Here is a 15,113-nt window from a genome sequence, read left to right as displayed (position 1 = left end):
CATAAGTGTAAAGATATTGTGACAATCTTTTCCTAACAAAATGGTTGTGTGCAGTGACCACTTGAAAGTGAGAGCAGCTCATGAGTGAACACTATAAGAAATACTAGAGAAACACTAACAACTAATAAAATAAAGTAAAGCTGATTATATTTTTAATTAATCACTTAACTAAATCAGGAACGTTGAGATGACATCCGGCTAGCTAGTTAAAATTCTTACAATACATTTCAGGTCACTGTGCAACCCATTCCCTCTCTACAGTGTAAAGGTTTGTTCTTCCTGTCTAATTTAGCTGTGATGTCACCCGTGAATGTCATGAAGCTATCTGAGTGCGTCTGATAGTGGTGTCTGTTCTTTGACTTGATAACACGGAAGGTCAGTGCTCAGATTGTAGAAGGTGCTTTCAAGACCCATTTGAGAGTAATGCATTTTATCAGAGGATGTATCTTATAATGAAAACAATTCCTGTTCAGATAAGAATGTTTTAGATCTTCACAGCTTCCAGTATGAAAGCCATTGGAACGTGAAGTTGGTGAAATTTTTAGGTTCAGAGCAGTCCCAAGAGTGCCTGACTTCAAGAATGCAGGAAATCCTGCTCCAGCCCATGGGGTGTTAGTATGTAAAGCCAAGCAAGTACATCTGAGCACCTTCCTGACTCAGAACAGTCAGTAACATACTGCGCTGCTAAACGTATGGTTGTGTAGTGTTTTCTGAAGAAGAATCATAGAAACATCTCTGTGAGATGTATAAACAGCTGCACGCCTAGAATGATTTGGGAGTACTAGTTTTCCCGTGCTGGAGAAAATTATGCATAGAAAAAAGTAATAACAATGGAAAACAAATGTTAATCAAAACACTATTTTAAAGAGGAGTGCATTAGACTAGAATGCTCGGTCAATGCAAGGCAGAACAGTCAGGAGGAGCCAGCTGTGATTGTCTTCTGCTTGTTCCTTCTCAAAGGCAATGGCAAATGACAGCTCTCAAGGCTTAGTGCAGGCGATCAAAGCAAAAAATTGCATTAGTGCCTCAAGATGTGTGCTGCCATCCTTTGTTATGCTTCTGTCCCCAATGGGGAGTTAAGAAGCAGAATTGTTTGGCTGTGGCTCAGATGTTTTCATGGCATAAGTGTTGATGAAGGTGGGCTAGCTCCATGTACATACCTATGCACTGGAGTTCCTGAAGTGTACTTACATCTTCTGTCTCCCCAATTCTACTTTGTAATGGTAATTTTTAGCAAAGGACAAAACAGAAAGCTTAGTGTGGTACCTTCTTAAACCTTCAAGGGTAGTTTCTGTTTTTCCCTGACAGTGACAAAAAAGAAAAAAAACAACGATTCCATAGTGAAGATGAGGGATAACTTTTGCAGATACCCAAGTTCACATTGATTAAAGAAGGGCAACAATCACAAATGTTGAAGTAATTGTGTACAAATTATAAGAATTGGAAATAGAAAATAAATTGTAGGTAACTTACGTAGAGCAAAAGAAAAAAAACTCAACCAAAAATATGAGGGCTGTCTGAAAATATTATGTTACGTTATTATGTTGTCTCACAGCATCAGAAGCAGATGTTAATGGTGTGAAAGTAGAGGTTGAACCTTCCCATCGGTATACTATTAGATTTTGTTGCCATGCGACAGATGGCAGCAGTGGGGCAGTCTGGCAGAATGGTGTCTAACATGGAAGTGTGTATGAAGAAATTGTGTGTCATTGAGTTCCTCCATGCAGAAAAATGGCACCCACTGACATGCATTGATGCTTGCTGAACATCTGTGGAGACCCAATAGAGGATGTGAGCACAGTGAGGTAGTAGTGGGTGTGTGTCTCAGCAGTGATGGCAATGACGTGAAAGACAAGTCACGTTCTGAACACCATGCAGACCTCTACAGGTGCAGCATGTGGGTGGTCATTCATTGCTGGCAAGAATACATACCTAATGGTGGTGTCTCTATTGAGAAACAGTGATTTGTAGCTGAGAATTTGCTCTATCAAATAGCGTTATTGTGCTCTTTGTATCTGTTGTAATTTCCATGGGAAGAAATTACTGTTGGAGCAGCCTATGTATAACAGACTACTTGTAGATTTTGCAGGCCTAGAGGACCCCCATTCAGGATGTAGCTGTCTGGAACAATCTTAGCAATACTCTTTCGTTCTTGTTATTTTAAAGGAATATTTGAATTCTGAAGCCTAAAAGATGTATTGAAAGAGAAGAAGTAGAATGGCATGCGTAATTATAGTTAGTTGCAAATAAATCAGTTTTAGACAAATGGTTTGAGATGGTGGTGTTTATTTAACTAAAAATATGAAGGAATGTTATTCTTCATGCTTCATAAAAATGAATGTGGTCAAACAGATCTGATTTCAGTCTTTGATGAGATTGTGTGGTTGGTAAAGAGAAATTGTGCAGAAGCATAGACTTCTAAATTTTGTTCTGTTATGGCAAAATATTCTATTAGAAAAATAGTGCTACATGGTATCACTACAGAACACATTGACTGGATTAATAGATAGCTGTCTCATAATACTGACCTCCACAGTAGTAACTGTTGGAGAATCATCACAAATTTTTAGTTTTACTTTACTTAATTTGCTTTTAGATTCTCAGTGGAGTTGGTTGACAAAATGGTGATATGTTTCTTCTTTAAAGTAAAGCAACAGTGATCATGGAAACACTTTAGTAAATGTTCCATCATAAAATGGAAAATCTTCATCTATTACTTCTAATGGAAGACATGGAATTGTGGAGCTAGTTTTATCATTAGAGGAGATCATTAAGACAGTGGATTTTAAGACACACTGGTTTATTCACTGCTTACTTGCATTATGGTGAAGGCCCATCTGTGTAAATAATGTCATCAACCTTTTTTGCTTATAATTTCTTGAGGCTTTTCTCATTCATAATGAAGAAGTATAAAGTGCTTTTTTCTTGGTGGTGGTGTGAGCACATATAACAGATTTTGGTGGCCAGGCTAAATAAAAGTGCAGTTGTCTCAGTGCAGAGTCTCAGTCTAGGCGACTGAAGCATTTCATTATTCAAAGAAAGTGGTATGAGAACACCTGAAGAACATGATGGTCTTTTACTCCTGAATTTTGTTCATTGTGTCATGTTCCTAAAATTTACAAGAGCATTTTTGTCTTTTCTAAAAAAACTAAAAAAACATTTCACCAAAGCTCATCTTGCCATCTGACCATTCTGATATTATCCGAGCCTAGAACAGCTGTGTTTGTCAGAATAGAAAATGATTATGATTTCTCAGTGAAAAGCTCTCCTTGAATATAATGTTGCTTTTTCAGTGATGTTTTGGCATCGGGTAAATGGCCTTACAGTCTATAAAAACAACATAAGATGCTGTTATGCAACTTAGATGATTTAGCACAGTAAATTACAGGTTTATAGGTATACTTGCTGGTTTTAAAAATATTGATTCAACTAGACTGCAAGTAAAGTTTTAAGAACAAAGTAAGATTAATTTGTTTATTAAAATTTATCCTGGTTTTATTGCCGAATATCAACAGCATGTTAACTTGTGGGTATGCATACCTTGATAAGCAAGTATCAATTGGAAATTATATTTTATAAAGTAAAGAAGATAAAAATTTCTGTTTGTTTTTTTTTTCCCCTCTATCTGTATAATAAAAAATAAAAAGGTAGTTTTTTAACTCCTTTTAGTGTGGGTAGCCACTTTTTAATAATTCATTATTGAAATCATGGAAATCAGTCAGACTCAAATTCAGCTGATTGTGTTGTTACTTGTTTAATTCTATGTGTGTAAGCTGTGGAATTTAAGTTAAATTACTTGTGTTTTTAAGGTGATTCATTGTGTCACTAAAGGATGGCCTGGACTAAGAATTTAAGTATTGGGCTCATGGTGTCACATCTTGTACTTGTATGCATAGTCTGCATACACTGGTCTTCCTCGCTTTTTTCAAGGCTTTTATGTGGATTTTCCAAAGTGAAAGCCTCTAGGAATTCATTCAAACATGTTATGTTTTTGCCATGTTATATATATTAGGATAACATTATGTTATTGTAATCTAATAAGGAAACATTCACGTTCATGAAATTCATTTGCATTAAGCTTCATTTTTCTTGTAGTATTTTGATGTACTGTTGGAGAATACAGAAAATTAGTCACACTGGTGTACTGTGGTGATCAGTTTCTGAAAATGAAAGAGTTGGTTGCTGGTGCCTTATGTTGTGGTCTAATTCATTCCCTGAAAAGAATTTGTCTGTGAGTACTTCTGAAGTTTTCAGAGATGAGGTACAAAAACACTTCAAGAACTCCAGACAAGGCTTTGCAGTGATCTCTGCTCCATGGAAGAGTTTCAACAGATGTGTCTGTTGCTGCCCATAGTACCATACTGGAATGGCAACAACAGGGCACTTGTTCCAAGACTATCAGTGAGGCTGTCGACCAAGAAAGTGGGTACAAATTACAAAAATAGGAAGGCAGAGCTCATTTCAGCTTGATCTTCTGGGGGGGGAGATGAGGAATGACTGGACTTCTTTTATGGAAAAAGAAGTGAACATGTTTGCTTTAGAAAGCACAATTTAAATTCAACAACCTGGATTTGATGGTGGTTACCTAACTGTTAGTTGCTCTCAAAGGGGAACTGAAAAGATGTCAGTTGATTTATTTAAGGTCACACCAGTTGCTCAACAGACATTGCACCAGGTTACTCACATCTCTCAGTCCTCTTCTTTAAAATGCTGATAGTGGTAGTCAAGTTAATTCAGTGCAGTACTTGTGGTGTAACACAATGATTCAGTCAAACAGGTTTTTAAGAAGTTGTTTACACGAATGCACACTCTTCTGTATCTGCAATGGAATAAATTCTGCAGATGTGACTTAGTCAAAACATATTTTTTGTGTCAGATTTTCTGCAAGATTTGACAGACTTCATTTTGGTTCCTAATTTTATGTAAAGGTTCTTTTTTAAATGTCACATTCTTGTTACATGTCTGATGTACATTGTTCTTCCAGTTTAATTCATGCTGTGTTTTTCCCAATAAGCTAAATTTCATAGAGCATCCAGCTGTGGTCGCTTAGTACCAACAAAGAATGATTGTTTTAAAAAATGTGGCTTGGATACTACATGTTGGCTAACGTTCAGATTACAAAAATAATGTGCAAATGTACTTTCTTTGTATGAGTGCTTTGTAACATGCTCTTTTAATATTTTGAATGAACCTTGAATCATGGAATTATCTATCCTGTATTTTAAAATATACAGAATAGTGTATGAATTCAGGAACTTTGAGGTGAAATGAAATTATACTCATTTTCTTAAAAACCTATTTGATTGTGGATATCCTTAGGCTTCCACTTGACAGAACAGCGTAAAAATATGTTCAACATTCTTAAGAAAAAGAAATGCTGCTTTTATTACATTTGGAGTTCTAAAAAAATCTCTTTTCTTCAGCATGTTTAATGAAGAAGAGATGCATTTCAGTCAGTATTCAGAACATTTTAGTCAGAATTTGGAAGTGTCCTCTTCAGTGTGTGATCTTCATTGATTTGGTTAAGGTTGTTCATGCCTTGAATGCAGACAGCAGTCATACCTTGGGATTACTGGGTGAGGGGCCACTTCATGGCCAATGTGTAAGAAGGGGAACTCAGAATTTTAAGATGAATTGGTTGTATTAGACTTACTTGATTCCTATGGTGAGGGAACAGATTGCGGGAACTATCAATTTGTGGTAGATGTATGGGAAATACTAATCAAAATAACTCAGTTGTTAGAAAGTGTGAAGCTGCATCGGAGCTGCATCCATCTGCATGTTCGGGAAGTACCCAAGTATGGAGTGCAGAGCTTCTGGAAATGGGGTGTAGACTGTGCTTGCAAACAGGCTCTGTCAGAGAGTTGCTGGGGGCAGTTTAGTTCCTAGAATTTCTCCTAGAGCCCATTCTCTATAGTCTGATGAGTTCAGCTTCTCGCTTCAGCAAGGTGCAGTCTATAAAGTGTGTGAAGGATAAATAACTCAGTACATGTATAACTTAATTGCTTTAATGTTAACTTCTGCAAAAGGAGATTTTGTCTCCCTGTCCAGCTCTAGTCTTTATAAGTAGTTAGGAGACACTGGCTTTTCAGAAATCCTTTGGCAGGTCACCATGCCACAGGCTTTTGACTCTCATACATGGAGCTGTAAAGCAACTAGAGTTGCCTCAGACTAGAGGAAGGTCCTTTTACAGACTGGAAATGAAATGAGCAAATGATATGGAAGAAATAAAGTTTATGGCCTTGTCTCCCACCTGTCTCTACTTGCCCATGGAATATTTTCTCCAAAATGTGATGGGCCTTTCCATGCTATTCCTTCCAATCTTTCTTCTAAAAAATTTTTAAGTTATATTCAGTTGTAGCATGGCACAGAATAGTTTAAGGAGGGAAATGTTCATGTATGTTTAACATAACTGATTGATGTAAAAAAAGTACTGGCATATACTAGGTATAGGTTAGTAGCAATCAAACTGTGTATTGATTCTAATCTTAAATCAATAGCTTTAGGAAAAAATGGAGCATTCGTTAGTGCTTATATGTGATCTGAGCTTTGTTATTATCACTTCAGATAAAGATGAGTAAAAGAAATTATTTTTGGTAATAAAAGCTCTAACAATAATGTGATTTATTTTTATTTTTATTTTTTAATGAGAGAAGCAAAAGCAAAGGGGGTCATTGGAGGTCTTGTAGAAAATTGAGGTATTCGATTTTTTCTTTAAATACAGTTACGTAATTTTTGTTGGCAATCCTCTTCTCCTCAGTATCTCACTCTGCTCTTTTACCTTGGGTACCATGGTGGTGGTTTCCACAACAAGATACTTCCCGATTTTAAGTTTCTATGTCAAAGCAATTGGCTTTTATCCCTAAACAAGTGCAGCAAGGTGAACATTTGTGAGAAAAACTTATTCTGAGATCTGCATGATTGTTATTCCTGATATTTGTTGTTACTTGAAATAAATTTGTAAGTGAGACTGCAAGATACTTTCTCAGACTTTATGAACTCAGGGAGGTGTTTTTGCACTGTTTACACTTTATCTGTGCTATTTCAGATATATTTCTTCAGATGAGATGAATCAAGACTAGCTGAAGTGCTTGCTTCTCTTTCAATTGCCTTTAAAAGGAATCTGTGCAGCTGGCTCAGCTGTGTAAAACTGAGTAAGCATGAGGGTAGTTACAGTGTAGGCATCTGCATTCAGTCACATGAACCTCCATCCTACGGTTAAAAGAAACAGCAAAACTCACAAAAGCAGAAGGAGAAAGAAGAAAAAAGAGATGATATTCTAGAGAAAAAAATGACAAAATTTGATGGGAATGAGGATGGAAAAACTATGCTAGTTAGCCTTTTACGCTCTCTGTCTTTCCCTACTCCAGCTCATTTACAAAATGATAGATTATTTTACTCTTCTGAGTGTCAACTGTAGTTCACAGCTTCTTTTCTGTGTTGGTGACATTTTTCTCTCGTGAGCACTTTTTGGAGTACTGACATAATTTTTGATCTTTAAAATAATAAGGCTGGATGTGTTTACAAGTCAACTGTATCTCTTCACGTGTGGCCCCTTGTCCTTGCCTAGCTTCTGCATAGTTCTGTGTACTGATTTGCTGATTGTCACAGTATCTGCTTCTCCAAAATGACTTCATTCATTCATTATTTTTAGTATTTTTATTTACTGCCTGTTTGGTACAGAACATCCACCTCCATCTACAAAGCACACTGCCATATCTTCAGGACACTGTCTTGAGTACCTGGCTGTGGTTTTTTCATGAGAAAATATAATAAACTGAGGTATGATTTGTTATTTGCCTCTCTGTATATGAGAAGATGGTATCCCACCAGTTTTGTGTCTTAATTCTTCAGAAATTCTTGGGAACGACCTATTAGTATAGAACTCCTGTAACAATGGGGAGTCAATCTGCATATGGCCTTTTTGAGCAGTGCAGTTGAATTAATCTCACCTAACTTTAGATGACTGCAGTGCAGATTGGTGCATATAAGCTGGTCATCCAAGGGTCATTTTGGAGTCAAATATAAGTGATAGGTGCATTTAGGGTACAACTCATCTGTTTTGAGATGAAGTGCACGCAGGATTGACTGATTCTGTCCATTGACAGCGTCTAAAAGTCTAAATAACTAAACTACCTGTAGACAGAGATGCTACAGATACCTGTATTTGGTATCCCATGCTGTGTGGCTGTGTAACAATACTTTGTAGTAAGCAGTTGTGATATTTTCGTGGTTTCAAACTTAAAACATGGTTGTTGTTGGTTTTTTGTTTTTTTTTTCCCACTGATGAAAATTCCATTTAGTATTTTCTTTTGTATAAGAAGTGATTACAAGATGTAAATTGCAAGTGAAATAATTAGTTTAAGAATTCAGATATTGTAAAATCAGATCAACTAATTAGAGAATTGAATTAACTTACAGTATTTGTGAACCTGTAGTGATGTCACAGAATCACAAAATGTAGGAGTGAGTCTTTAAAAATTAAATCATTTAATCTGAGATCAAAGTTACAATCTCATTATTATTTTTTATGCGTGGGAATTAGACTGAATGCCTTAACTTAAAATGCCTCTGCATTTTCTGGATATCAAAGACAAATTCAGCTCACATATAAAGGAACGTTGATCCTCATTTTAATAATGGATGATCTTTACTGTAGTGTAGGTGTGAGTTTGTTCAGAGAAAGAAATCTATATAACGTTCACTCCATAAATGTACAGCAGGTTAGCCACTGTTGGCTAATTGTCCAGCTTTCCCAGGAACGCTTTGCAGAGGGAAGGAGTGCACATGCAGTTAATTTCCATGGGACAGCTGATTTTCTGCCTTCCTTCACTATAGCATCTGTCTCACTGCTGAAGCTGAGGAAGCTCCAGCTGTTCACAGTCTGTAGGATGAACATGCTAGGTGATCCTCACTGTATGACTTCACTGTCGTGTTGCTCAGTTTCCATTTATGTAATGGCAAGGATATTGATATCAGTGTCTCACGAAGCACTTTGAAATCTGCTAATGAAGGGTAGGTATTTCACCAGAACCAGGTAGTGCCATTACTCATTGGCACTGAGTGAACTATTATTAAAGCACGGTACATAGCTTTTCCCTAGCTTGAGTAAGCTTTTGTATTGTCAGGAACATAGATACATTGAGTGAATAGGAAATAATTACTTTCCACTAGACCTGTTAAAACCAATGCACTTTACCTCTTGACAGAGTACTGAGTCATCTACTGCCTTGAGGAAAGCACTTAAATCATCTGTAAGTGGTCATGGTGCCCTGTGAGGGAGCCAGATTCACTTCTCAAGACTCCATACATCATTCCTCAGTTGGACAAGTGCTGGCAGAGCAGAAGTAGGCCTGAGAGTGAAGTGGGAAGCGGATCAGTTGCGTGTCAGGGCATTCAAGGAATAATGCTGACAGGTTCCAAAGATCATCCTCTGCAGTAGGGCAGGTTTGTTGTGATTTAGGATTTATACATATGTAGGTTTAGGTCTACGTCAGAGAAGCTTTCAGAAGTATGAAAGCAGAAGTTCTCTGGATTCCGTATAGTTGACTGCTTGCTAGGTGAATATACAGTGAAAATGCCAGCATTTGGGCCATTCAGATAATCCAAAAGATATGTATTCAATTGCTCCTGTAACTGAAGATGCTGTACATACCTTCTTTCCCTCCTTAGAATCATTAGGGTCATCCTCCATGCCTATCTTTTAGGAAGTCCTCCTTCTTTATTTCACTTACTCTGATCTTTTAATCCTTCTCTCTGTAAATTTATTTCTCTTTGTATCCAGTCAGTATCAGTGTTTCTTGTCTTTTCCTTTCCCTCTCAGAGCTGGGGATGTATCAATTGCATCTTCTTTGGAATGTATTTCTATTCTCTCTTCTGCCTCCTTTCAAGGTAAAAAAAAATAATAAAGTAGTGAAATACGTGGTTTTCTCCCATTCCTTCCCCCATCTCTTTTCACTTCACACCAAGGGGCTGCATTTGCTCTTCTGTTTCTTGCCCCTTCTCTGGTTGTCTGGTTTTCTCTTTTTCTTCTTTTCTTTAGAATCCCTTTCCTTTCTCTCTCTCTCTTGTTTCCTATACTATTTTTCCAGCAAATAAGTCATCCAGATAGGCAAGCTGTGTGGGGAAGATAGCAGAACTGGGACAAACACATTGTTGTTTTGGATGTTATAAATGGACTTCTGGGTTTCCTGAAGGTAATTAGAAAGAAATTCTAAAGTATCTGTGAAAATGAATAGATCTGGAGAGAGTATTCCTGCCTTTGTATCTTAGAGCTCCTATTCAATCTTTATTTGCTTTTTTTATTTTATCTGCTGTGTAAAGGCCAAAGTTCCATCCACGATGTGACTAAATGAGAGCTATGAGAGCAATTTTATATTTATTTCATGTCTTTCTGATGGTTCTTGGTCCCTGGATAGAAAAGACTGTATGGGAAAGATCATAGGTATTTGTTTGCTTACTTCTCACAGAAATTGGTAGAGCTAAGGTACCTATATGAATATGCATCCATTATTAATATGTGAAATTTAGATACTGATAAATGAACAGAGGGAATACTGACAAATGTGTGGCAAAAAGAATATGTTTGTTGTCAAGGGTTTGGACAGATACATTTTATGCATGGCTTTTTTTTGGTTCTGCTTCAAATATTTTTGGTTGCACTGCCTAAGTTACTTACCAAATAAATTGGATTTATCTGCTTATTAGATTCTTTTCTGTCTGCTGTTTATCTGCTTACATAGATTTATCTGCAATTTATCTGCTTAAGCATCTCAGAGAACTTTACTCACTCAGTTCCTCTGGTAAAATGAGGGTAATAACACTTCCTGACCTATAGTCTTGACTGCTCAGGTAATAATCTGTATGGACAGGAAGAATTTTCCATACTGCTGTGTGTTCCTGATATGATTGGGCTCTCAGTAAGATAAGGTACTACCATAAAAACACAGCACAGTGTTAATAATGCAAGCATCTTTTTTCTTTTTTTCTTTTTTGCTTTATGCAGTGTTCATTTCTTGTAAGCAATTACAAGCATTTCCTGAATTCATTCTTTTTTTTTTCTCTTCATTTACTTTATGAACTATATTTTTTGCTATTTATGTCCTTTTGGCTTTAGTATCTGATAATTTTTGAATCTGTGTAATGTAACTTTTTTTTCTCCCCTAATTAGCATTAGTCTAATTCCTGAACCTACATCTGTAGCAGAGGTTGTTGAATTCCAGCATCTTGTTTTCTTGCAGCCTTTGATTCACTGTTTTTGAATCAGAAATGTCCTCCCTCTCATACAGAGATCATTACTAAGTGTAACATTTGATCAATGGGACTGGGAGGCTGATTTTCCTGATTTGACTGCAGAGTAAGACATTATGACTAGATAATCTGTTCTGCAAATGTATTTTTGCTTGAAATAGAGCACTTGTACAAGTGGAAAATATACAGAAGTTATGGTCATACTGAGAGGGAGTAAGAAAGCCCATGGGGTGCCTTAAAGAAAGCTAGTGTGTCTGTGGTTCTTGATGTAAGTACTGACAATTGGAATCATTTGTAAAACAAAAGAAATTTTTTAGATCTCAATCCTTTGCCTGGAGGGACAAGAGGATAGAACTGATGTATGTACAGTAAGTATATTATACAAATACTTAGATCTTTGGAAGACTGTGGGAGTTGAACTGACTGTTAATGAAGTCAAGTATGGATATCAACATCTTAAAAATGAAAATGAAATGATCCACTTCTAGATCACCACATCTTGAAGGCTTTTTTGAAGGAAAATGTTATCACTAAATCCTGATTTACAATAATGTAATTAATAGAAGAATATTATGAATAATTATTGCTGTATATTTTATCATGGACATCATATTTTGCCTCACTGAAAATTGCACAATAGTGCTGAGTGCACATGAGGCTGGGAACAACTTGATCATTTTTCCCGGTAAATCTTCGTCTTATCTTTTATCTCATTTTTTAATTTCAGTGCAATTAAAAATTATTTAATAATCTTTAACAATTTTCCAAGATTATATTGTTGGATACAACTGCATACTTCAAATTGTTATTAGTTTTGCACATCAATATTTAACAATAACAACTTACTTTTCTGAATTATTTCCTGCAGGGTGCAGCTTTAATTCGAATGCTGGCTAATTTTATGGGTCACTCTGTGTTTCAAATGGGCTTGCAAGTAAGTAAGATATTTCTGTCTTTGTCCAAGTGCGTATTTCTAGCAGCTTGTCTCACTTGTACGTTTTTTCTTTTTAAACTATCATATATTTGTGAAAATGTTTCTTTAATTCAGGACTGTCGGAGGCACCAACATATCCTTGAAGCTGACTTTGATAGAAAGCACCGGGCAGTGTAGCACACAGGGTGGTGCCCCTGTAAATGAAAGCTTCACCTCTATCTCTTGGTGTACGTAGATATTGGGCTTTAGCTGACACACTGTTTTGTGTCTGGTTTGTGCACATTGCCAGGTAGCGGCTGTTTTAGCCATATGACAGCTGTGTGCAGGGCTAGCTGAGGAAGGAGCTACTTCTGTTCAATTACATTTGCATGCTGATATGAAAGTCAAGGCAGCTAGAAAATACATAGCCCTAGAAACTAGTAACTGCTTTTCGGATAAATACTTCTGCCTTTCCCTGCCCTCCACATAAAATTCCTCAAGCTTTATTTTTGCCTTTGATAAACATGGAGAGCTCTCTACCTTAACAATGTTTTCAAAACTCACTTTACCTTTTAAAAGAAATCTGAGGAGGTAACAATTCTGTATGAAGAAATTCAACATGCTGATTATTAAGGACGAACTCTTTTCAGCAGTAATTCAGTGCAAATGACTGTTTCATAAACTATTTAAAAACAAACAGGCCAAAGCATAAAAAACAATGCAACTCCCTCTATTCCATGGAATTCTGCTTGAGTAAATCATGTTACAGGCAGCTGTGATTGATGAATTATGTATGATGCAGCCTGCTACTTAGAAGTGTCCTTTAAAATAAATTGATGTTCACCTGAAATACAATTATGCTAAGATGGAAAGAGCAATCAATCTTATCTGTTCTTAGTAAGCTTTTCATTTTGAAATTTAAATAAACTATGTCTGGGATCAGGTCATTTTTTAACACAATAATTCTACTTCTAACCACAATGAATTGAAAGACAAAAATATAAAACAAAGTTCCATAAATGCTTTAGTTATATTGCAGAGAAGTGTATTCCATGCAGTAGGCAATGTAAGGAAAGAGGGAAAATGTGACTTTTTTGGAGGGTTTATAGGACATTTGTGTTTTGCGTGGGATCCATTTAAATATTTTCCTTAGCTATAACATTTGGTCTGATCACTTAGTTAATTTCATCCTGATTTCTTTTTCGTAAGATCTTGTATATGTAGATATTGAAATCCTCATCTCAATTAAGCCAAGAAGATTTCTGTCATTAGTCCAGCAGTCTATATTTCAACTACATTTCATAAGGAAATTCAGTTTTGCTAAAAGAGCATTTCACTGAGAATTGGAGAAAGGGAACATTTTTATACATATATATCAAACCTCCTTTTTCTGTTTGCCTTGAACAGAGTTAAAGTTGTCGTGGAATAAATTAAAGAAAAATACTTTAAATCAAACAAAATAATTATTATTTAAAAAATCAAAGTTGCAGTAGAGTTGGTGTTCCTAATATTTTCCTTTTATTTTTCCTTTTCACTGTTTCTGCTCTAATGGAAACTCTTCCTTTATCAAAGCCAGTGAAAAGTCTGTGAAAATCTAATTTGTGGAAGTCTTAGCATCAGTTCAGTAGGATGATATTCAGCTTCTGCTTATAAAAAACTATTTGAAATCCAGATGGAGATTTTCTGTATGTCTGACTCCAGGTTGAACAAAATAAAGCACGATGTTCATGAGCTTGTTCATAAGCTATGTAATAAGTTATGTTCATAAGTTATGTAATTGGAAGTGGCTGTCATTCATTTAATTCTTTTGATTCTTTGTGAATGTAACAAAATAACATTGACTATGTTCTGTAGAGCTGGGATGCTAGCTTTGCTAATGATGTGGGAAATGGTATAACTGATTCACCCTCTCTTACCATTTTAGCTCTTTAGCCCCAGTACTGTTACTTGGGATTTAGCATGAAGTTCCATTGCATCCAGTTTTATTACGGAATTCCAGTGTTAGCAGCTAAGTGGCTTTTTTCACATATTGCTGCAAAAGTAAAGCATCATTACTATTATTTAGATATCTCTTCAAGTAACAAATACAAAAGTACAAAACTGTACTTGCTGGTTCATTCCTGCTCATTCTAATGGCTATCTGAGAAACTGAGAGACCTTGGCTTTATCTTACTGACCTTATTTGTTATTAGCCTCCAGTATGTAAAATGCATCAGTGTTAATATGATCATTATTTCAGTTCTTTTTATGAGTTATGTCCTTAGTGTTTCACAGATGACAAAAAAGAGTATTTGTGTAGTTTTATTGCACCACCATAGATCAAAATGAGTAACCTTTTATATGCATTTGCATGGAATGCTTGTGATTTCACTGAAGTCAAGGTATGATTCATCATCTTATTAAGAGTTGCAAAATTAGAGCTTTTATACAACGCTAACAAGCCTTTGGCTTAAAGAGAGGAAAGGTTAAAGTTTAAAGCAAGAAGCTAGTGGCATGTCTACCTTTTTTGTCTCTTGCCACTTACATTTTCTGAATCTAATTACATGCTATCGCCTGGCAGGTGGATATTATGAAGAAGTCAAGATAGCCTGTCAAAGAAAACAATCAGTTGTGTTAAAAATGAAACTAAAAAGTTGGTGAAGGGAAACATGGCTCAATGCTGGATATTATTTGATAATTAATGTGAACTGAAGAATGTGTACAAAGGTGCCCATGATGCGCAGAATTCAGCAAACCATTTTACTGATGAGTCTGTGAAGATATAAAATATTAACCGTGGCAGTTTTATAGAATACGTGGTTTGGACAGATTCATATCTACTGAGGGTAACTGGCCCATTTCTATCACAGTAAATATAAGGTGAATATATAGTGTAGAAATTCCATTGTAAAAGTGCAGCCAAGAGAATTCCTAATGAAGATACAATTTTCTGGAAGCCCTGCAGAAAAGA

General features: G+C 36.0%; 1 protein-coding gene across 1 annotated transcript in view; it reads left to right on the top strand.

Annotated features, from left to right (window-relative positions):
• The window catches only part of TRHDE (thyrotropin releasing hormone degrading enzyme), a gene marked incomplete at both ends in the record, with an annotated part of 207,291 nt that overhangs the window by 106,149 nt on the left and 86,029 nt on the right, over positions 1–15,113 (top strand). Inside the window, one exon of the mRNA XM_079538556.1 lies at positions 12,119–12,184. Coding sequence (XP_079394682.1) covers positions 12,119–12,184 — 66 coding nt within the window. The remainder of the gene's footprint in view (positions 1–12,118; positions 12,185–15,113) is intronic.

The sequence above is a fragment of the Tetrao urogallus genome, assembly GCF_951394365.1.
Source record: "Tetrao urogallus genome assembly, chromosome: 1".
Lineage (NCBI taxonomy): Eukaryota > Metazoa > Chordata > Aves > Galliformes > Phasianidae > Tetrao > Tetrao urogallus.
Note: the sequence above shows the minus strand (reverse complement) of the source record. Positions and strands in the feature narration are given on the sequence as shown.